Source organism: Andrographis paniculata, unplaced genomic scaffold (assembly GCF_009805555.1).
Source record: "Andrographis paniculata isolate CXL003 unplaced genomic scaffold, ASM980555v1 Contig14END, whole genome shotgun sequence".
In the NCBI taxonomy this organism is placed as follows: domain Eukaryota; kingdom Viridiplantae; phylum Streptophyta; class Magnoliopsida; order Lamiales; family Acanthaceae; genus Andrographis; species Andrographis paniculata.
This window is the reverse complement of record NW_026137424.1, coordinates 343,939-369,251: the sequence shown is the minus strand read 5'-3', so window position 1 is coordinate 369,251 and position 25,313 is coordinate 343,939. Positions and strand designations below refer to the sequence as shown.

The following is a 25,313-nucleotide window of genomic DNA, read 5'->3' as shown; positions in this document are numbered from 1 at the left end:
TTGCACAGGAATATGAATGGGATCCTGCACATGTCCCCCTAGCCTTTCCTCTCTTGTAATGTTCGGTTGCACATTTTCAACCCTTGGTCCCAAAGGAATATTATTTGGGAAAGTCAAAGGAGTCTTTCCCCTATCTGTTCGGTTGAAATTTGTAGCGCTTGGACGTGTGCTGTCCATATATGATGGCCCTGCAAAATTCGCTTGCATTCTTGATGGTGACACCCCTGGCGGCGTCTGGGTGGGTTGAAGAGTAACCCTTGACAATGCTTGATCTAACAATGTTTTTTAGCATAAGATTTTGTTGCTCGCGCAACATGATGTCCTGTTGCTCGCGCAACATGTTCTACATCGCTGAAGTATGCTGATTGTTCAATTGTTGAACATACGACAACCAATCGATATGTGGTTGAGGGATCTCCCCTGGATTTGGCATGACTGGTGGTGAAACATTTTCCCCCACCGGTGCTGATGATGATTGAGGTTGTGTGCCTGCCATGTTGATCTTTCTGACGATTCGGCCCGACCTCAGTCGTATGAAATTCTCTGGTAATGTAGGATCAGCAATCTTGCCTTTCTCCCACTGTGGTTGATGTATTTTTTCAACAAACAAAAAGTAAAATTCAAAGATATGGAAAATATCTTTAAACTTGATTAATTAGTGCCTGAGATTAGGAATCTCTAAACACTGTACGGTACATAAGAAAATTGACTAGAAAATAAAATGCTGGAAATTTAAAGTGGTGATCCTCAAATCTGACTTTGCTTTGATGAAGTTGATTGAAGATGATTGTAGAAGAAAAATCCAAATCCTTAAATACTCCGTAAGAAATTGTACTGGAAACCGTCACCCGAACGGTTACAACGTCTCCTTTTCAACCGTCTGCCAACCCTTCTCCTGCTGACACGTGTCCTCAGCAGACCAACATTATCACTCTATTCCACTCTTAACAGCATCCGCCTCTTTGGACCGACCACAGACCTTCCGCCCTTTTGGTCCGAACACTACTCTTCCACCTTATTGGCCTGACTTGTTGATCCAGTCGCAGACCTCCCGACCTAAAAACCATCGACTTACTGGTCCAGTCGTAGACCTCCCGACCCAAAGACCATCCAACTTACTAGTCTTGTCGCAGACCTCCCGACCTAAAGACCATCAGACTTACTGGTCCAGTCGCAGACCTCCCGACTTGAGGACCTTCCGACATACGGACTTTCTGTCCTGAGGACTTCCCGACCTGACCTCCCGACCTGAGGAGCTCCCGACCTGAAGACTTCCCGACTTGAGGACTTTCCGACCTGCGGACTTTCCGTCCCGAGGACTTCCCGATCTGAGGACCTCCCGACCTGACCTCCCGACCTGAGGACCTCCCGACCTGACGACTTCCCGACCTGAAGACTTTCCGTCCTGAGGACCTTTCATCTTGCATTCTCCTTAGAAACTAACCTATTTTCCTTGAGTTCCCCACGGGGCCCTTCAGCCAGTTCAATCAACTCTATTACCAGGCCCCTTTTTTCTTTTACCTTGGGCTTTTTAACCTAATTCTAAATTTCATACGTAACAATATTTTTTATGCAATGGGATATCTTGTGGAGTCTAATACCTTGTGTTGTATAGATATCCTTACTCAAAATTTTCAGAAAGTCTTTGACTTAAGTGGAAAGGATGAATTGGAGGTTGCACTTACAAACTGTTTGGATATGAACTCTTTGGATGAATTGCCAATAACTGGTGCATCGGAGGAAATGATTCGGGCTTTGCAATCTCTAATGCCTGAACCATAAAGGTATGTTGTGGTTAATTCAGTTTTAATAAAATCTGATAAGGGGTTGTTGTCATTTATTGTGCAGGTACCGGCTTTGGAGATGAAGCCATTGCCCTCGGACTTGAAGTATGTTTTCCTAGGAGTTGGAGAGACATTACCGGTGATCATATATGCTACACTGTCCCTAGCCAATAAGGGAAGTTGATCCGAATTTTGAGAAAGCACAAAGAAGCCATTGGGTGGCGTTAGCTGAAATAAAGAGCATTAGCCCATTTCCTTGCACCCACAAGATTGTGCTTGAGGAAGATTCCAAGCCAATAAGGCAAGCTCAAAGGAGGTTAAATCCTACTATGATAAAATTCATAAAGAAAGAGATCTTGAAGCTCTTGGATGCCGACATCATCTATCCAATTTCGGATAGCCAATGGGTAAGTCCAATTCATGTAGTCCCAAAGAAGGCAGGAGTCGCTTTTGAGGTTGACCACCATGGTAAGTTGATTTTGGTTCGGAAACAAATAGGTTGACGTCAATGCATTGACTACTGTAAGCTAAATTAAGTCACAAAGAAAAATCATTTTTCATTACCTTTCATTGATCAAATGGTTGAGAGATTAGCGGGAAGATCTCATTATTGCTTTCTAGATGGCTTTTCAGGTTATTTTCAAACTGCCATTGCACCGGATGATCAAGAAAGGACGACATTCACTTGTCCCTTTGGCACCTTTACTTATAGGCGGATGCCATTTGGCTTGTGCCATGCCTTTACGACATTTCAACGGTGTATGATAAACATATTTTTTGAATATATAGGAAAGATTATTGAGGTTTTCATGGATGATTTCAGTGTATATGGAACTGATTTTGATACTTGTTTAGATAATTTGACTGTGATCTTGAAAAGGTGTCGAGACACAAAGTTAGTTTTGAATTGGGAAAAATATCAATTTATGGCAGAAGAGGGAATAGTTCTTGGACACTTAGTTTCAGCAAAAGGAATAGAGGTAGATAAAGCCAACGTTGATATTATCTCTGCCTTATCATATCCCTCTTCGGTGAGGGATTTGCATTCTTTCTTAAGGCATGTAGGATTTTAGCGCCGATTCATTAAAGATTTTTCAAAGGTGGCTGCTCCTCTTTTCTGATGTTACAAAAGGATGTTCAATTTGAGTTTGACGAAGAGTGTAAGAAGGTATTTGACAAGATTAAGGAGTTTTTTACATCATCTCCCATCATTCAACAACCAAATTGGAACTTACATTTCGAGATCATGTGTGATGCAAGCGACATGGCAGTAAGGGCTGTACTTGGGCAGTGAAGTGGAAAGATTCAATGGGAAATCTACTATGCATCAAAAGTACTCAATGGAGCCCAATTAAACTACTCACTATTGAAAAAGAACTTCTAGTCGTTGTTTTTGCTTTAGAGAAATTTAAATCTTACATTGGGTACTAAAGTGATTTTATTTTCTGACCATGCAGCCTTTAGGTATCTAATGGCGAAGAAGGAAAGCAAGCCAAACCTTGTACGATGGATATTACTCCTACAAGAATTTGATGTGAGATTCGAGATAAAAAGGGAAATGGAAACTTGGTAGCTGACCATTTAAGTCGTCTTCCTACGGTTCATGATGAACTACATTTAAGGGAGTATTTTTCGGATGAGCAATTACTTGCGATTTTTTTTTCTTCTCCTTAGTATGATGATTTAGTGAACTATTTGGTTACTAACAAATTTCATGTAGGATGGACAAAAGCGAAGAAGGATAAGCTGAAAAGTGATGCAAAATACTATGTTTGGGATGACCCCCGATGTGTCGAAGAAAGTGAGTGTGAATCAATTTTGAAATTACGTTATTCATTAGAATGTGGAGGTCATTTTTTGCTCTCAACGAACTGCAAGAAAGGTACTTGATAGTGGATTTTATTGACCTACATTATTTAAGGATGCATATGAATTTTGCAAAGCATGTGATAAATGTTAAAGAGTAGGCAATATTTCTACTAGAAATCAAATGCCTCTAACACCGACGTTGTTTGTTAAGATATTCGATGTGTGGGGGTATGGATTTTATGGGTCCATTTCCACTTTCACATGGTTTTCTGTATATCATACTTTCTGTTGATTATGTGTTGAAGTGGGTGGAAGCAAAGGCCACCCGAACTAATGCTAAGGTTGTTGCAGATTTCCTAAAGTCCTTGATTTCACTTGCTTTGGAATGCCTAAGTCAATTCTAAGTGATAGGGGCACAAACTTTTGCAAAAAAATCATTTTAGCTTTGTTTTGCAAGTATGGAGTTTTTCACAAGCCCTCAACATCATATCATCCGCAAACAAATGGGCAAGCCGAGGTTTCGAATCAGGAGATCAAGAGAATTCTAGAGATAATGATGAGGCCAGATAGGAAGGATTGAAGTTTACGCTTAGAGGATGCGTTATGGGCATACAAAATTGCATATAAAACTCCACTCGGGATGTTGCCCTACAGGTTAGTCTTTGGTAAACCTTGTCATTTACCCGTTGAACTTGAACCTAGAGCTTTTTGGGCTATTAAACAGTGTAACATGAATTTGAATGAAGCTAGAGAATGTAGGAAATTGCAGTTGCAAGGGTTGAAAGAAATTTGATGAAGCTTACAAGAATGCGGTGATTTATAAAGAAAAGAGTAAGAAATTTCATGATCAAATTATTTTGAGGAGGGATTTTAAGGTTGGTCAAAAGGTTCTGCTTTATCATTCTCGCCTTAAGCTCTTTCTAAGTCAGCTTCGTTCTCGTTGGATAGGTCTATTGTTTGTTACTAATGTGTTTCCGTATGGTGCAGTTGAGATTCAAAGTCTAATCACGGAAAAAAAGTTCGTTGTGAATAGACATCATCTTAAGCCTTATTATAAGGGGTTTCAGAGCAAAGAAATTGAGTGTGTAGCTCTGTTTGAGCCGCGTGATTAGCTTAAGAGTCGTTGTGTCGAGCCAACGACAATAAACGAAGGCGTTTCTTGGGAGGCAACCCAAGTGTTTAAATTTTATGCTGTGTGCTTTGAGTTTGTGTTGTGTTTGTGAGCCAGTCTCATCCGTTGTTTTTGGTGTTTTGAAGCAGGTATAGTATTCATGGTTGGATGGGACAAAATAGACATGGTTCTTAGGCGTGGCCATGTATGCAATGTGTTTTGATTGATGAAAGGGAGAAATTTTTTTAAAAAATCAGAATGTCGAACTTCCTCAGGCGTGATCGCGCCTAATAAAGGCTTACATTCTAAAAAGTTGCACAAAAGAGGGTTTATTTTGGGAAATTATTATTATTATTATTATTATTATTATTATTATTATAATTATTACACTTAGTAAACCTTAATATCTATTTTTTTCTCTCCATCTTCTTAAACAGCCACCGTTTCCCAATTTCTTCCTTCTCTATCTTCTTTCTCTCCCGCTCGGGAACCGGTTCGGACCTCCGTGTTGTTCCGCCGCATCAACCACCGGCTTCCGGCACCACCATCCAGGTTGCACCGCGCCACCACAGTCGCCGCTGCTCGACTGCGCCAGACCCAGTCAACTTATGCCGCTCTGCCGTTTTGAACCGCCGGTCCGTGCGTCCCCTCTAGCCGCGAGTCACCTTCAGTTTGATTTTTAGGGAGTTCTCCGATACTTAATCTATAATAAATTCTCTTGGTTAACCTCTCGATTATTGCGTAGTTATTATATAAAATCAGTTGATGGTGAAGAATTTTTAATTTGGGTGATTTTCATAGAAGTTCTTTGATGAAATTGATAAATGGATGCATATAGATCGTGAGAGATTATTCGGTGATTGAGATTTTCGATTAACATTTGAATGTTTGTTGTGAAATTGTTCTTGGTGTTGGATTTTATTGTGAAAATATAATTTGGTTGTTACTTCTCTCTTGAGTGTAGGCACTATGACTAAAGTGCCGAGGGAAAAGAAAGAAGGAGCAGGGCTTGAGGGAAAAGGACATCATCTCAATTGCAAGGTAGAGATGCGGGTACTACAATACCCACAATTTCAGTCGATGTCCCTACTACTGCACCCACACTTGCGCGGGCGGGAAAAGGTAACTCAGTTCAAGTGTTTCCTCCAACTCAAGTTGGGGGCTATTTACATTCTTTCACACCCAAGGAACAGACAAGGTACAAACTTTTGTGCACTAAAAGCATTTTCTCGGGTAAGTACATTCACGTTGAAACACTTAAGAAGTTAGGCATTAAAGATGTTGTTTTTTATTACATATCTAACATTGATTGAAGTTGTTTATTCACTTATCAACAACCTGGTTTCATTGAACTTGCCCTTGAGTTCTTCTCTATATTTGTGTTTGACTTGCCTAAACAATTTGATGTAAAGCAACCTAATGTAATTAGATTTTGCTTGTTTGGTAAAGTGTTTAAGCTTTCTTTAGCCGAATTTAATTTACATTTAGGTTTTGTGACTTCCGAGGAACTTGAGGATGATTCTTTCAATACCGCTGCATGTGCGTTTGTTTAGCTCTTTTCCGTTTCATTTGACAAATTATGGAGTGAATTTTTTGTAAATGGAAAAAATTTTTTTGACAATAATATATATGCCCGTAGACTGAAGGACCCCACACTTTGTTATATACAGTGTTTCATTGGTTCATTTATATCCAGGCGTAAGGGTACCTCCAGTTTTGTTACTAAAACTGAGTTTTCTTCCTATGGTGCATGGCTAATGATATTAGGGTTAATCTTGGGTACTGGTTGACTGTGCAGTTTAGTAAAGTTTTTATGAAGAAGAGGGATTTGATTGGTGCCTCGTTTATTACTACTCTTGCCGTTAGTTTGGCTGTTCTCCCTGGTATTGATGCTTCTGTTAGTTCCAGGAGGCGCCTCCATCAAGTGGGACCAATCGAGTACTTGAATATATTGGTATTTACCGCATGGGTATAGTTGAGAAAGATGATACTGGATATTGCATTGTTAATCAGTGGCGTCGCCCGTCCCATCGCGATGTAGTCCAGTTTGATGGTGACCGATAGGAGCCCCTTATCAATGCTTCTACTGAGGATGGTGCTCCTGCAAGATCCGTCACTAGCTTTACTTTAGAGGCATTGGCATCCTATGTTGAAATACTGAAGCAGGATAATAATGAACTTCATGGCAAGCTTGATGCGATTTTATCCGGACAAGCAGCTCTGCAAAGACAGTTGGACTCCATTGAAAAACTTTTGCGCTTGCGTCGCTGATGTTAAGTGGGCTGGTCACCCCAACCTATTCTAGGGAAGATTTTTTTCTCCGTCTCTTTTGTTTCATCTTTATTATTGCAATAGGGACATTGCCTCAATTAGGTGTGTGGGGGAGATTAGAACTTTTGATGCGATATAATGCTTTATTATGATGTACTTCCCTTCATGTCCTCTTGAGTATGTCGAGCTGAGGTTGTTTTGCTTTACTTAGTTCATAAGGATCTTTTTGTGTTTGTTGATGAAGTTAGATGATGGAGTGTGCTTAGCCTTCTGACAAATAACCCTTACGTGAGTTGTTTGAGCCTTATTTGAGCCTTTATTTCATACATTTACCTATATTATCCCCTAATGAACCAAGTTTGAGCTTAATGTTATTATCTCATTTTTCTTGGTTTATATTTAACCCCAAGCCGATAATCCTTTTTCTTGGATTAAGCCAAATGCTTACTTGAACCCATAGGAACTTGAGGAATTGTTTTTTGATTCATTACATTAGATTATTTAGAGTTGCATTCATTAGACAATATTATTCCAGAGTTATATTTGAAATTATTCATATTGTGCATGGTTATAAATTCATATATATTTTTTTCCAAAAGTATCTCATTATCTAGCCTCTTTAAAATAAGAAAAAAAAATGGGCCTCTTTAAAAGTATCTCATTATCTCATATTTTGCTAGGGAGACCATGGTAATTTGACAAAGAAGTTGTACATGATGGCCGCCGTAATCGATATACTTTCACACATGCCAGACGGACCATAGTTCTAAAGCCGTTGAGTCCTCGAGAAGTAAATGAAGATAAAAAATACTTGTACAAGCAGTTTGCCGCTGAAGCAAGAGATAAAAGGAACCAAAAGAAAGACAACAAGATGGGGGGCTATGTCGCTGAATCAACTCAATGTGAGGAGTCTAATTTGAAGTCCTCCTTAGAATCACCTGCAACAAAAGGTACTCCGCATACAAGTGCATCTACTCTTTCATATAGCCTAACTACCCCACAACCTCTCAAATCTTCATCTTCACCAATTAATATATCTGCCCCGAGCCACTCTCAAATACTCTACCCTTCTACTCAAAAATCAAACACGAGTGTAGTGATTCAGGGTGAAATCAGCTGGAATCTTAAACACGAGAGTGAGAGGTCTAATCTTTTTATGTGTAGGAAAGAAGCTTTACGCTTAAAACATGGAGTTCATTGTTTGCTATTACTTTATAAACCTACTTATTTTTCCATGAATGAATAACAAATTTCCATCTAGTTTTGCTAACTTATTGCAGGTGTATGATGATGTTTTTCCTGATGAAGTACCCCATGGTTTACCACCCAGTCGTGGAATTGAGCACAAATTTATTTTGTCCCGGGAGCATCAATTCCTACTCGGCCTGCCTATCGAGCCAACCCGGATGAGGTAAAAGAAATACGAAGGCAAGTGGAGAATCTACTGAGCAAAGGTTGGATTCATGAAAGCCTAAGTCCTTGTGTTGTACCTGTCCTATTAGTGCCAAAAAAATATGGAGGTTGGCGCATGTGTGTGGATTGCCGAGCCATCAACGCTATAATAGTTAAGTATCGTCATCCCATTCTTAGATTAGATGACATTCTTGATAATTTGTGTGGTTTTGTAATTTTTTCAAAAATTGATTTAAAAAGTAGCTATCACCAAATTCGGATGAATCAAGGTGATGAATGAAAAACTGCCTTCAAGACTTCTTTTCATCTATATGAGTGGTTAGTTATGCCATTTGAACTTACTAATGCCCCAAGCACATTCATGTGATTGATGAATCATGTTTTAAGGAATTTTATAAATAAGTTTGTGGTAGTATACTTTGATGACATACTTGTTTATAGTACTTCTATTGAAACACATGTTGAACATTTACAAACAGTTTTAGATATTTTACGGGCTGAGAAGTTATATGCTAACTTAAAAAAAATGCGACTTTTGTGTCGACCAGTGCAACTTTTTGGGTTTTATTGTGGGAAAAGATGGAGTATGTGTAGATCCTGTGAAGGTTGCAACCATCCAAGAGTGGCCTACAGTAGTGCGTACGTGATATCCGCAGTTTCTATGGCCTTGCAAGTTTCTACTGCCGATTTGTGCAGAACTTCAGCGCTATTGCAACACCCTTAACTGCAATTACCAAAAAAGAGGATAAGTTTGAGTAGGGAAGTGAACAACAAAATGTTTTTGATACTTTAAAATTGAAACTTACATGTGCACCCGTATTTGCTTTACCTGATTTCTCTAAACCGTTTGAACTTGATTGTAATGCCTCTGGTGTAGGTATTGGCGCCGTCCTCTCGCAAGAAAAGAGACCCATTGCATTCTTCAATGAAAAGCTACATGGCGCTGCGTTGAATTACTCAACCTACGATAAAGAATTGTACTCCTTAGTGCGGGCCTTGCAAACATGGCAATATTACTTACGTCCTCGTGAGTTTGTTGTGTATACTGATCATGAATCCCTCAAGCATATCAAATCCCAAAGTAAGTTGAGTACGAGACACATCCAATGGATCTTCTTCGTTGATACATTCCCCTATGTTGTTAAATACAAAAAGGGTAAGGAAAACATCGTTGTGGATGCATTGTCACGCAGGTATGCACTTGTTACCACACTTGAGTCTAAGCTATTAGGTTTTTTGTATTTAAAAGAATTATATGCAGCTAACCCTGATTTTTTTCGATATATTTGCTAAATGTAATTATTATGCATTTGAAAGATATCATGTACATGAGGGGTATTTGCTGCGTGAAAATAAATTGTGTGTGCCTAAATGCTCTTTGAGAGAATTGTTGATTTGGAAAAGTCATTCGGGGGATTTGATGGGCACTTTGGTAGGAACAAGACACTTAACTTGCTGCAGGAACATTTTTTTTGGCCACGAATGAAAGCCGAAGTTGAAGCCGCAATTCGTCGGTATACAACGTGCCTCTCGTCGAAGTCTACTATTCATCCACATAGTTTGTATACTCCGCTACCTATTCTTGAATCCCCTTGGGTTAATATTTTTATTGATTTCATATTAGGTTTGCCTAAGAGTAGGTCTAGTAAAGATTCAATATTTGTTGTGGTTGATAGATTTTAAAAAATGGCACATTTTATTTCATGCACAAAAACCATTGATGCTTCGCATGTTGCTTCATTATTTTTCAAAGAGGTTCTTAGATTGCATGGTGCTCCAAGATCCATTGTTTCTGATAGGGATTCTCGATTTGTAAGTTATTTTTGGAAAACACTTTGGGCTAAATTAGGTATAAAATTAATGTTTTCCACATCACACCACCCACAAACTTATGGTCAAACAGAAGTTGTTAATCGAATTGTGGGTAGCTTGTTACGTGCCTTAGTTAAGGAGAATTTGAAGAGTTGGGAAGAATGTTTAGCTCATGCTGAATTTGCATATAACCGTACGATTCATAGCTCTACGAATTGTTCTCCATTTAAGGTTGTTTACTGTTTTAACCCATTAACTCCTATTGATCTTATTTCATTGCCACTCAATGAGCACATTAGTTTTGATGGCAGAAAAATGGTTGAATTTGTCTAACAACTTCATTCTCAAGTTCGGGATAACCTACGAAAGACAGCTGACAATTACGCAAAAAAAGCTAACCGTGTGCGCAAGAAAGTTGTATTCGAGATAGGATATTGGGTTTGGCTACACTTAAGGAATAAAACATTTTCAGAATTGGGAAAGTCAAAACTTACTCCCCGTGGCGATGGGCCTTTTCGAGTGTTGGAACGCATTAATGATAATGCCTGCAAACTTAAACTCCCAGGTGAGTACCAAGTTCATGCTACTTTTAATGTTTCTGACTTAAGCCTTTTTTATGCAGAGGATGAATATCTTTTTCGGGAGAACAAGAAAACTTTTTAAGAATGAGGGAATGACGAGGACGTCCAATCTTCAAGCATTCAAATGCCCGTGGGACCCATCACTCGAAGCCGAGCTCGTCAGTTTCAAAAATCCGTCACTGCATTGATCGGACAATTTTTCATGGAGAATCAATTTAAGGATGATGCTTCGAGACCACTTAACCCTCACCTGACGCTCCTCCAATGGGACCCGCAAGAATCCCAATTGAAAGATCAAGAGAATCGCTAATCATGGAAGATTATCAAGGGAATCATCACTTATGGAGAGAATCGCTAATCATGGAAGATTATCAAGGGAATCATCACTTATGAAGGCTTCTAGAAGTTACATTAATATATATTTTCTTTTATTATAAGTTTCCATATAATATAATTTCATATCTAAAACTTTGCTAATTATTTATTTCCTTATAGTTAGACTTACCTTTTGGTTTGTTTAATTTATTATTTGTTGCATTTTATTTTCCTCAATGACCTCTATATAAGGTCCTTGTCTATCATTGTAATGGGAACTTTTTTTTACATCTTGAATCAAATTTCACTTTTATAATTTTCTAGTGTTAGAGAGTGATTTTCTCGTATTTAGAATCTCAAATTGGGTCTTTGGAGTGATTCCATTAGTTCGTGGCTTCCAATAATTTGCAGCGGGATTTAGTCTATTATTTGTGTTTTACCTATGGATTAATTTTAGGTTCGAGACTTATTCTCGTGGTTCGTTATCATCCATACTAATTCACATTCTCTGCACTATTTTTTCTTCTTCCTTCTCTTTTCTTTTATATATATTCTTAATTCATTTGTTCTATTGAACTATGTGGGTAAGAAAATTATATTGGTTATAATTATACACAGTCAAGCCGTGTCAGCGCACGTATTGATTTGAGATTTTATAGCTATATTGGAGATTGGCACCCGTAATTGTGTAATCTTCCAATTGGTGTAGCAACCTAGAGGAAGAATATTCTATGAAGAATTAAAATCAATTTTGAACAAATCCGCATAGAAATTTTGTTAAATTGAATTGGGCCTTTCTATTCCTTAATGTTGTCAAGTCAATAAAACTACGGTCGTACCTAGAATTTTAACTTGATTAGGGAAGTAGCTAACGGCCGTACCTTAGCTATCGACAAAGTAAGGTAATGTTAGTTGTGAATGCGTGTTGATCAACTATAACCAATTTATCCAACTAGTCAATGAACTTGATTTTTAGTCGATGAACAAATTCTATATCACGAACAAAAAATCCATGTATATGCTAGAATTTAATCATATTTGGTAAATCAATCATCTTGCATTTTATTTTTATTTTGTTTAATTGAGAAATTTTTTTTTCCTTATTTAATGTGATAATTAAAATCCCCCCATTTATATATATATTTATAGTATAATCATAAATAATCGAATAGTCAATATTGTTACTATTCCCCGCGGAGACGACCTTACTCATCAAATTACTGCATTTTGCATATTTCTATACGTAAGAATTAACATTTATTTTGCAGTTGTGCAACACACGTGCATCTTGCGGATTGTCTAATGTGGTATATTGAAAAAATGTATTTTTATAAAATATAAATTTGAAAATATTTTTACAGGGATTTTAGAATATGGTGACGAAGGGTTACATTTGTTGTGCTAAATGTAAGAAATGTTTCTATTGTTTTAGTATTTTACTTTTTCTTATTTAAGTGAATCCCTCCAACTCCAATGTTGTGGCTCCGCCCCCAGTGTACATATTTGTACTTTCGTATCCTATCTTTTCAAATTCATGTCTTGGTTAAATCTATCGAACCAATCTCATTTATTAAAACAAGTTTTCTCATACTCCTCTAGGCAACAAAGCCCAATTACTACTTCAAATAAAGTTTTTAGACATTTGAGTTTTGTATTCTTAATATCCAATTGATCGAAATCCCAATCATAAATATAGTTGCAAGAGATATAACAAGGCAGACAAAATTAATTTGACTACATAAGACAGATTGAGTTTATTTTATATTTTTAATTTGAATGATTTTTTATATTCGATATTGAGAATAAAGTAGTTAATATAAAATATATTTTATATAAATTGTTGACTTTCTCTGAACACCTAGAATATATATTATATATAGATATGATACTTTTTATATAATATTAATTAAGAAATATGTTGAAAATTATTTATTGAATTACACATACACTCAATCTCCTATAACAGACTATTATGATATAAACATAGGGATGACAATTGGGGTGGGTCTTGCCCCGGAATTGTTCCGGCCCTTGGATTAATGAAGCGGGTTCGAGTTCAAAATTTTATAGGGGAATGGGTTTTGAGTTTTGTGATTTTAAACCCGGCCGGGTTGGAATTGGTTATGAGTTTGATCAAAAATTCATCCCAAATTCGATTATCCTAATAATTATAAATGGGGTGTTTGAGAAAGATTTTTTTGGAGATTTTTTAGCTTATCAAATATACCAGACATGTAAATTAGTTTTTTTTTAAAGAGCTTTTTAGACTAAAAAACTAATTTCTGAAAAGTTAGTTTAATCAACATTTTTAAGAGCCTTTTCATTTTAATTTTGTTTATTCCTTATTTACCCTTGAAAATTATTTATTTATTTCATACATATAAATATATTTTTATTGCAATATTTACTAATTATTGTTAATATATTTTATTTATTAAATTATAATTTTATTTTTGTAAATTTAAATAATTACTATTATTAATTATTACATATAAATCATTGTATTTATAAAATATATAAATCTATAACATTAAATCAAATAGAAAAAATAAATATTTTTATTATATAGATTTTACATTAAAAATTAATAAACAATAATTAACATAATAAAAATGATATATACGAAAGATTTATTATTTTATATTTTATATAATTTCAATAAAAAAATATTATTTTTTTATAATAAAAATATTTTTCTCAAATAAAATAAATATTTTATAATATTTTTATAAATTTCAATAATTAATAACAAAAATTCTCATAATTTTAAACCAAAATAAATAAAATTAAATACTTTAAAACATAACATGTCAATATTTTTAATTATTATTCTACGTATAAACAGGTAATGTCAATTCGTTTCAAACTTAGTCCATTGTCATCCTGTATAAACATGAGCATAACCATTGCTAATGAAATATTCTTTTGAATAGAACAAAAGAAAAATTATAATCATAATTCACAATTTGCACCCAATTTAATTCTTTCTTGGTTGTATGTAAATCAATCCACCAAAGTTCAACTATACAATATATCAAATAAACCTCACATTACATTAACATCTTATATAGTATGTATTGTGTATATTTTTTATATGTTATCTATAACATTCGTTGATTGGGGCAATCTAACATAGCACTGATAAATTTCCAAACTCTGCCCTAACCAGAACGATCATTATAACAAGAATGAGCATTCATTTCTTCTATCATAGATGCTAACCAAAATCCACCGGTTTCCATGAAAATTTAGGAATTGTGATAAATATAATCAATTTTAAAAAGGAGGGATTACAGTGCTGATTTGAAAAAATTAATACACTAAACATACAGAAATAGCACATATTTTTATTACACACATGCGGTTGTAATAAAGACATGGATTATTTGTTCATAATTACAGCATATGTTATATAAAAGTATATTATGTGCTAAAATCAACTTTTGTATATGTTGTTTAAGATATCATGTGTTTTTAGTTCATGTGTTGTATTTGTATCATATTAATATAACTGATGTGTTGTCAATAGTAATACCGTGTGTTATTTGTTACCCCATTTGATATTGTACAACACAGTGCCGCAACCATCTTAAAAACAAATGACGACAGAAAATTGCAAAATATATTCTTTACGTATACCCAATTATCACTTCTATTTTTTATTTTTATTTATCTTATTGACAAAATATATCTTACATATTTGAAAATATTGTATTTTAGTCCTCTGACCGCACAGCCGTCGTGACCGGAAGACAGAGCTAGCAAATTTTACAAACTTGTAAAATATATTTTGTCAATAAGATAAATAAATGATAAAAATAATAATTGAATATACGTGAAAGATATTTTTGCAATGTTCCCGAAGACACGAAGACACCTAATTGAGTTCTTACCTTACCCAAATTGAGTTTATTTTTCATGAAGTAACATGAAAGAAAGTAATATAAACTTAACAAAATAGCTTAGCCCACCAACCCAAATCACAAGGTTAATAGGTAAACAAAATATAAGAGTAATCTCTTTTATAAGCCCAAGAACTTAAATAAGAACATGACTGCTTATCAAACAGACCAAACTCACAAAATTAATACATAACATCAAAGAAATAATATCAATAAACTTAACGTGCTAAAATCAACTTTTGTATATATTGTTTAAGATATCATGTATTTTTAATTCATGTGTTGTATTTGTATCTTATTAATATAACTAATGTGTTGTCAATAGTAATACGTTCATGTGTTGTATTTGTATCTTATTAATATAACTAATGTGTTGTCAATAGTAATACGTTCATGTGTTGTATTTGTATCTTATTAATATAACTAATGTGTTGTCAATAGTAATATCGTGTGTTATTTGTTACCACATTTGATATTGTACAACACAGTGCTGCAACCATCTTAAAAACAAATGACAAGGAATTCAAGAACAAGCGATAATAGGAAATAATTTAAATTATAAAGGAACGACAGAAAATTGCAAAATATATTTTTTACATATACCCAATTATCACTTTTTTTTTATTTATCTTATTGACAAAATATATCCTACATATATGAAAATATTGAATTTTAGTCCTGACTCCGCATGACGTTCACACGACGGCTGTTCCACACGTGGCCGGAATACAGAACTAGCAAATTTTACAAACTTGTAAAATATATTTTGTCAACAAGATAAATAAATAATAAAAATAAGAATTGAATATACGTGAAAGATATTTTTGCAATGTTCCCGAAGACACGAAGACACCAAATTGAGTTCTTACCTAGCATAAAAAAGGAAATACTTAAATACTTAGGAGTTTATTTTTCATGAAATAAGTAACATGAAAGTAAGTAATATAAACTTAACAAAATACAAGAAATCAAGTTTAAACAAGACTATCTCTTTTATAAGTTCAAAAACTTAAATAAGAATGAAACTGCTTAGCAAACCAACCAAATTCACAAGGTTAATAGGTAAACAAAATATAAGAGATATCTCTTTTATAAGCCCAAGAACTTAAAAAAGAATGAGACTGCATATCAGACCAACCAAACTCAAAAGGTAAATAAGAGACATGAAAGAAAGTAATCAATAAACTTAACAAAATAGAAAAAATAAGTTTAGTCAGAACATGTCTTTTATAAGTCCAAGAACTTAAATAAGAATGTAACTGTTTATCAAACTGGCCAAACCCACAAGATTAATCAGTAACATGAAAGAAGTAATATCAATAAACTAAACAAAACACTATAAATAAGTTGAGACAAGACATCTCTTTTATAAGTTTAAGAACTTAAATAAAAATGACACTACTTATCAAACCGACCAAACTCCCAAGGTAAATAAGTAACGTGAAAGAAAGTAATTTCAATAAACTAAAAAAAATACAAGAAATCAAGTTTAGACGGAACATCTCCTTTATAAGTCCAAAAACTTAAATAACTACTTATCACCCGACCAAACTTACAAGGTAAAGATATCACATTGAAGAACCGATGGCGACACATTTTCTCAAGATTTGTAAGACAAGGGCAACCTGACGGAATAGATCTTACCAATTACAACCCAAAAAGTAAAAGGCGAAACCAATCTTGTTATGAAATTTGAGAATCCATTAAGAGTTAGTTACTTTACAAAAATCAAACAGAACACAATGAAAAACCAAACTAATTAAGGGTTTTCTTCAACAACTCACAAACCCCTTGAGTTTACAAAAGGATTGGAGGCTCAACCCCCAAGTGACTAGACAAACACAAAATTGACACAAACAAACCTAAAAGCCCGACAAGTGCATGACCATTGTTTTGGCTACAAAGGCTCCCATCTAAATCAAAGAGCTAGACAATAAAAGTTTAGCAACTCTAATATCATGTTGTGTTATCAATAGAATGCTTCCTATTAACACAAGTGAAAATACATATATAATTTTACATACAATTATCAATCTATCAAAAAACTCTATACCTAAACAAATAAACTCTAAATATTTTATCATAATCTCTATTAATGGTAAACTATATAATCAACAACATTTAAAATTTGTGCATCATTAATTTATTTTTTTTTATAATTATTCTCAAAATTTTCTAAGCATACAAAGCAGAATAAAACAATCAGCCTTGACCATGTGAATATATATATATATAATCAATTTCTTCGCAAATGTAGTGTTTACAGTGTTTTTCCATCAAAGCGTACCTTCAGAAGCTCTCACAATCACAAGTCATTTGATCGATCGTTTTGAATCCATGCACACAATAATAGTCCTTTCCCTTTTTTTTGTTCTAATTTTCAGAAACACCTGAAGTAGCAGCCACAGTGCTATCACCCTTATCACCAACTGTCGAACCACCAGAAGAAACTACTGCATTATCGCCAAAGCCAACCAGACTTGGGGCTACTTCTTTATCGTCAACATGATTATCCGGTGGCTGTTTTGGCCTATTCAAGGCTTTGCAATGAGGGCAGTAATACGTGACATAAGGGAAGTCCTCTTTCCTCACAAGCCCTACAAATATAATGAAACAACAAAATTAATTTAGATGAATTCTCAGGAGATCACCTTAATAATGCAGTGTTTGACGTGTTTCAAACCTACCATTATGCATTCGGCAGTTGCCACAAATAAGCGCGTACGACTGGGTGGGGTCCTCTCCCACGAGCATAGCAGCCAGACGAGCGATCCATCCACCATCATTTAAGCTCGCGCTCGTTTGAGGGTGATGTTCGACAACCAACTGCTGTTGATAAGAGGTTTCAGCAAACTCAGACTCTGCCTCAGCAGGCATTGTTTCTTCGTGTTCTGTAATCAATCCACTTTCATTGGTACTGGTTTTACGATGGGATTGCTTCCTATTACGTAGCTCGCTGGTGCTTGAAAGTTCCACGGAACTGCTCTTTCCAGTGGGTGCATTGAGATTGGTGTAGTCTCCAAGGTGTACTTTTAGGCCAGAATCAGAACCAAGCTTCGATGCAAGAACTGTGGCAGCTGCGGCCTTGGCAGCTGGATCAGGGTCGTACCTCTGCACTGAAGGGTCCAATTAAGAATCTAAACTATACTTAATCAGCAAGAAAATGAACTAAGATGAAATAGTATTTGGATGATTGCAAATGAAATTATACTAAGAAAACTGTTGAAAGATAATGAGGAAACTGTTCCTACATAAGACATTTTTACTAATATCAATGTTTTTCCACCTAGATTATAAAATATATATATATATATATAGATGAATATTGATGTAAATACATCATTACAGTAAAAACCAAATTGTCTAAATAAAAATAATTTCGTTCCGAAAACCCTAAAGAAGCCATTGGAAACCACCCTGGTAGTACTATGTAGTTAAAAAGCAGAAAGGGGACTTTGCCAACATCCATCAATAGTTTTAAAAAAATGGATACATAAGAAGAAAAAAGTGTTATTTTTTAACTTCGCAAACAGTGTGAAAGAGTAATGAGCAAATGAGATCGCTAGTTTTCATTTTTAGACCTGTATTAGCTGTTGAGTAATGTAGTAATTCGTCCTCTCTTTTAATTCATCGATTTTTGCTTGCCGCTCAGCCTTAAGCTTTTCCAAAGTCTTGTAGTCTTTCTGGTCACCTGCAAAACGATTTGTCAATAAACTGCTTTTCGAATTGACGTGTCATCCATGAAAAGCAAATGGCTAAACAATCCTCTGAGACACAACAAATGGCTAAATAAATCCTCTGACACACATACAAATTAGAGCCAGGACTGTGGAAAGAACAGTTGCAACATACAAGAGTTCTTCAATTGACAAAGTAAGGGAGCGAATTCGACGCTAAACTCAAATAAAAAAAAATAAAAAAAAAAAAAAATCCAAATGGGAGACAAGTAGAGAAGACATGAAGGGTATTAACAATTTATGCAGTAACATTTTGAAGCTTGTTGAAAAATAAGATTCAGCTTAAAATTTCGAATGAGAACATTATGAAACCCCCTCTCCCCCACCCCGCAATGAAGTAGACAACTGTTTGTGGATTAAATAGTAAAGTAGTTACATTGGCTTTGTTTACTTTGAATTTTCTTTCAATTTACTTCTTTAATATGCAAAATATCACGGTTCTCTATAGAAAAATATCCTATCATTTCATTCATAAAATCACATGCAACAATTATTCAGCCAAAAAACCAAAAATATAAAATCCAAATACAAGCCCAAAGTAAACAAGCCCACTAATTGTATCAAGACAAACCCAACAAATGATTGTTAAAGATCTGTTTACATACATACTTGAAGTTTTGGCACTATTCATCAATATTCAATAGTACCTTCTGAAAAGACATCACATCAAATACCTATTTCATCTTATAAAATATCACATCAAGTATCCAACTAAATGGAGAAGTAGTTAATGTGTGTATATATATATATATTATATATATAATAGGTAAGATGAGTATGGCCATCCAAAAATATTCAAATGCTTTCTGCATCCTGTGATCCTGTCAGAAAGCAATGGAAAAAAAAACAAAAGTTTTTGACAGCTATGGGTGGTAGACCTAAACAAAATATGATATTTAAGAAGGTATTGAAATGCTCAACAATTCATAGATAAAGAATCAGGCTCTCCAAAATTTGGTTTCTAGGCCATTGCCATCCAACTTAAGTAGAATCATTTTGTATGCATCCTTTGAAATATGAACTTTAGGCACTGTCATGACATTGTAATTCAATACAGAATTCAGAATAGAAGTATAGTGTACATAGTAATCTCTCTCTCTCTCTCTCTCTCTCTCTCTCACACACACACACATCCATGTGAGTATTTAGATATTTCATGCACTCGGTTTAAGTTTAACATTGAATAATGCAATTTAGATTTGACAAAATGAATGATGCTTGTACAAAAATAGATTTGTTTAATATATAAAGCAAAGCACCGGTTGAATATCCTAAGTTTAAGAAGTGCCATTCAACAAATAAGGATTTATGGGCCAGAATTTTAGAACTTCCGCACGACTGTCAAATGACCAACAACATATGTGAACCTAGCAAATCTATAATGCCATGAATAAATACTTTGATATGATCGCCACGTGTCTTACACGTTTGTTACAAATCTCCATTTATCAGGAACATCAGATCTTCCAAAACCCTAGGAATGGTTTCATATTTTCTCCAAGTGAAATTAGGAACAAATAGTTTTGATTACTTTTAGAATTTGATAATCTGAAACCTATTTCCTTGCAGCAAGAGGAAACATAAACTGAGAAATCTTTTTAGAAGGTTCACCAGTCAGAATAGCGTTTGCGTGGCTCATCTAATGTCCACTGGATTATACAAACCTTGCTACCAAAAGACCTCTTTCAGAAAGCTTCCATTATAATCCAAAGAAATTATGTAATAAAAACTTATAAGTACATATGAATTCATCAACAATATTCTAAGGGTGTGTTTTTTTAAGAGTTTGGATTTTGAGTTGGGATTTGAATAGTAAAAATTTTGAATTTGAATAGTTGTATGATGTGATATAAATAGGTATTGATGCGATGTTTTGAATGTAAAATTAATTTTTAGTATAATATAAAAAATAAAAAATAAGTGTTTGATTTGATGTTTTTGGGAGGAAAAAATAGGATAAATAGTTGAAATCCAAACAAATCCCTCAAACAAACACACCCTAAGTGAATAAATATTTTGTTTTCAAAAAAAAAAATTAAAAAATATCACATTAAACAAGCAAGCATATAGCATACAAACATGGCAACTTCTAAGGATATAATGATATACATGTGATATGCAGCAAAGCTCTTATTCACAATATAAAGCTTTTGAATTTGTAACCAATTTCATAGTTGAATTTTGGATAAGGTTTATATAGTTTCACCAGAGAAACCAATTTAAAGTATAGTCATGCTACTTACGCAATTTTGTGAAGCTTTTAAGTGCTGAGTAAACAAAGACACACAACGCCGGCAGCAGAAACATAGGTAAGACTCGCATTGCTCTTGTTTTCCAGTCCAAGTCTAAAGATCTTGTGCTCATGATAGCATAACCTATAGCACTTACCTAAAACCACATAAAATGTAAAATGGAAAGCCCCATTCTCAGAATCAATTTAAGGAATACTAACAGTATGTGGTTAATAAGAAATCTATAGAAAGTAAAATTTGTTCACCACCTTGACTAGGTGAGAATGTAACAGCAATCCAAAAGCATTTACAGCCATGTAGTATGATTAATGTAACTCTTTTCTATAAAAATACTTTGGATTTAGGTTTAATAAGTTCTAACCCACCCTAGACCCAATTTATTTGTTGTATTCACTTCCATTTAATCAGCCAAGTATTAGAGGAAGCTATCTTACCTCAGAAAGAAGAGAGAATATGATAAGGTTCCGTGTCCTTCTTTGGGAACTATATGCACGCCTTGCAATTCTGGAAAGAATAGCAGCTTCTTCCTTGGATATATGTTCTAATCTTTTTTCAAAATCATCGCCCCGTGTTCTAAATAGTGCATTCCATAACCTTGATAGAACTCCTTTCTTCTTGGTTTCCTTCTTAATCTTGGTATCAGTAGATGTGACATCCTCCCCAGCATCATTCTTCGATTCTTTAGCCATTTTCTGCATATTACAACCCAAGTTAGACTGATAATTAACATTAGTAAGCCAGGTTTTAGAAAGGGGGAAGACCACGAATTTTTGCATGAGTTTCATACAAATAGCTGTAAGTATACAAAGGACCAGTCATAGAAAAAATTCTAAAACATTATTACAGAGTTTCATATAAGACTAGCCCTTGGATGCAGTTGGCATAAATGAACTGCACACGTATGCATACATATATTGTTTTGTCCGTGTGGTGTTAGAATACAATTTAATTATATTTGGAAATTATTTCCAAGTGAAGATTTGCAGTACAATGTCCTCACTATTGTATCAAGAACTTGATATTAAATTTGTATGATGGTTTGTTCTTTTATTTTTTACATCATTCTCCAAATAAATAAATAAATAATTACCCAAATTTCGCAATAAAAAATACAGTGTGTTTGTGGGGTTCTGGTTTTGGGTTTTGGGTTTGAATAGTAAAATGTTGAATTGAAATAGTTGTTTGATGTGATATAAATATATATATTGATTTGATACTTTCTGTGTAATATAATAAATAAAAAATAAATGATTGATTTGACATTTTTTGGAAAAAAATAAATATTGGGAATAGTAAAATCAAAACCAAAACCTTACAAACAAACACATATCCATGCTCTCACAAAACATTTTAAAAAAAGTAATAAAAACTACTTCACCCAAACATCACAAATCTTCTAAACACATTCACAATTCCAATAACTAACAATAAAGCTCCCACAAAATCTAAAACCCTTAGAGAACACAACACGTCATTTAGTTCAATGAGAAAACATCAGAGTTTCACAATTAGTTTTTCCCCAATAAATCTGTAGTCATCATAAGAGGTTTTTTTTTCTATTTTTTTCGTTTGTGCAACTTTTTTTCTTATTCCAGGTCTGCATGTTCAGCCCTAACTTAACACTGTTGAGACTATCATACAGGTATTACACCCAATTTTATACACTCATCATATTCCTGGTCTTGTGACTTGTCTTTTTACAGTTGGTATAGACCTGTGAAAGCAGTCTCATAACAAGTTATGATCTTGCAATTGTTAATCTTGCTACATCTGGAAGTTAGGGGGAGCAATTGTAGTTCATTTACAGAGTGTAATATTCCACCTAGTACTGGTTCAGTTGCTAAGTGGTGCAATTGAATTGGGGAAGAAGTAAATAAAAATAAAAATTACTAGTGATATAATTTGAAAATGTTTTTACTGGTGGTCATAATTTCCTTCTCGGTGGAGTTGGGGATCACTTAGCCCCATCATGCTCCTTATATACAGCTTGAGGGTGAGGGAAACGAGATAATTTAATAAATTAAAATAGAAGTCCTAGTTTAGAAATTCATATTTAGTTAATATCTAGGATCCGGGTAAAAGTATATCAGTAGGTAGATGCAAAGGATGGTCCAGTTGAAACTAGCTATCCACCCTTTATGATAAGAAACTCAAACACCATGGAAGTCCATTGAATAGAAGCATTGAGAGGAGTGGTCATTGTTCTCACTACCGAATGTATTGCACCACCGAAGAAGAGGCATTGTGCATGACTATGGATTGCAATAGGAATTTACCACACTAATTGGCTACAGTATAATAAATATATTGATCAAACCACTAGTAGCATCAAACATAATCAGAGCAGCATCTCAACCCATTGCAAAGTAAGATAAAATTTTAAAACATGCACTAAAGTTTTTTCCTGCTTGCTAACACAAGGAATGTATCTAGTTCAACCATAGCTAAGACAACCATGAGAGCAATACGAAGTTTCTTTGCTACTAGCTAATATGTAAATGGGATGGTGGCTCTACCTTGGAGCAATTCCTTTGAGAGAAACCCATGCCTGATCTTGCTTATTTTTGCTTTAAACCTAAATTTTGTATTGATAGTGTATGCATGTCTCCCTAATTATAACTTCTGAAATACATTTCATCCCTATTTTATAGCTACAGTGGCTTCATAGATCAAGATATTGGATACTGAATGAAGTAAATTCTCGGTTAAATTTTTCCTTGAGTTTGAGCATAATATTTCTTGCTTCTAAAATTCAATCCTCGAAAGGTATGCTTGATATGATTCTTTACATAACAAAGTGTTGTTCTTTTTTTTTCTTCATCCTTTTACAGGTATTCATCTTTTACAATATAGAGGTGTGTTATCAAAATAAAACTCATAAAATTTGACATTGCAATACAGTGAAGCTAATATACGAAAGAAACTTTAAGTAGGATCACAACTGCAACTTCGCCAACACACAACACTGAGGTGAGGCCAATTATTCTGAACCCTAAATATCAGAAACGAAGATCATACAAAAAGAAAATCAGGAACAATCGAACAACAAAATTCAAATCCAGCAACTGAACAAACCAAAAAACACGAACAGGAAACCCTAGATCAATCTCACACATAAATTGTAAGAGCTACCATAATCCACAGATCAATTTCAACTGTTAAGCGAGCCGCAGGCACAAGAAATGAGAGATCAAGTATTAAATGAATCCGTAAAACGAATATACAGTAATGGTTACCTCGCGACCAGCTACCCGTTGAAATGAAGGATTGCAGACGGGAGATGCTGAGGAGGAATATGAATGGGGTTGGCAATGGGAATGAGGAGAATTTGGAGATGGGAAAGCAGTACAAGAAACTTTTCCAACGTTCCCTTTGGTAGAAGAAAAGGGGTCTGTCTGTCTCCTTTCCATTGAAATCTGCAACATTCCACGTGAGTAGCACGTGTCCCTTATTATTACTTCATCTTCCTAAACAAACTCATCATTGCTGTAAATTAAATTCACCAATCGGTCGTGAATTTTAGGTGTCACAAAATAAATAGTCTTTTTCTTTTCAGTTATAAAAATAAAAAATAAAAAATAAAAAACAGAAAATAAGTCGGTTTTTTAATAGAAAAATTATCAATACTAATATTAATATTATATTTATATATAATACAAGTAAATATTCATTTGTTTTTTTTTTAAATAGTTTTAGAAATATTAGTATTATATTGAGATATAGTAGAAATATAATACAAATGACTAAATATATAAGATAATGACATTTGTATAATATATTGTAAGTTGTAAGGGTATTTGTAATGTTAGGTTGATAGTAAGTTACTAAATAGGACGGACTAAAATGAAAAAATGAATACTTTGTTATGTGACGGAGAGAGTATAACTTTTACGGTGAAAGTATAACTTTTTTTTACAATTTTTTATCTATAAATGACAATTATAAATATATTAAAACTTGTAGAAAATAATAATTATATTTCGTAGACAAATGAAATAATTGCCTATTTGGCTTTAATTTCAATTCAAATTATTTTTTAATTGAAAAATTATATGACTTTTTTATTATTTTTATTTTATTTTATGAATAACAAAAATTACTTATCGTATTAACATTTGTGCAAAATAATAAATAATTTTTCTTTTTTTAAAAGAAGTAGTAATAGACTTATTCACTTTAATTTCAAATACAAATTAATATCATTTAAATTTTATAACTCCTTAATAAAAACATATTTTCTATAGAATATTAGTATTATTTAAATTAAGATTCAAACTAAAATGAAACAAATATTTAATACTTTAGAAATGTTAAAAATTATCTAAG

The 25,313-nt window shown here is 34.1% G+C and overlaps 1 protein-coding gene across 1 annotated transcript; it reads right to left on the bottom strand.

Moving 5' to 3' along the window:
* Nucleotides 1–17,206: 17,206 nt before the first annotated feature.
* On the bottom strand, nucleotides 17,207–24,380 carry LOC127259619 (uncharacterized protein At2g24330-like). The gene is made up of 6 exons (XM_051287054.1): nucleotides 24,224–24,380; nucleotides 21,422–21,679; nucleotides 20,979–21,123; nucleotides 18,580–18,689; nucleotides 17,686–18,109; nucleotides 17,207–17,595 (listed from the first exon to the last, which is right to left on the bottom strand). The coding sequence occupies exons 2-6, from the start codon at nucleotides 21,674–21,676 to the stop codon at nucleotides 17,372–17,374; spliced, it is 1,158 nt and encodes a 385-aa protein (XP_051143011.1). The 5' UTR covers nucleotides 21,677–21,679; nucleotides 24,224–24,380; the 3' UTR covers nucleotides 17,207–17,371.
* Nucleotides 24,381–25,313: the final 933 nt, after the last annotated feature.

What these genes read in the sequence shown, in the direction of transcription:
- LOC127259619 (XM_051287054.1), bottom strand. Translation starts at nt 21,676, where the DNA reads ATGGCTAAAGAATCGAAGAATGATGCTGGGGAGGATGTCACATCTACT. An exon ending in TATTCTCTCTTCTTTCTGAG is followed by an intron (nt 21,124 to 21,421) that starts GTAAGATAGCTT and finishes ATGTGGTTTTAG; the next exon opens with GTAAGTGCTATAGGTTATGC. An exon ending in TTACTCAACAGCTAATACAG is followed by an intron (nt 18,110 to 18,579) that starts GTCTAAAAATGA and finishes CCTTCAGTGCAG; the next exon opens with AGGTACGACCCTGATCCAGC.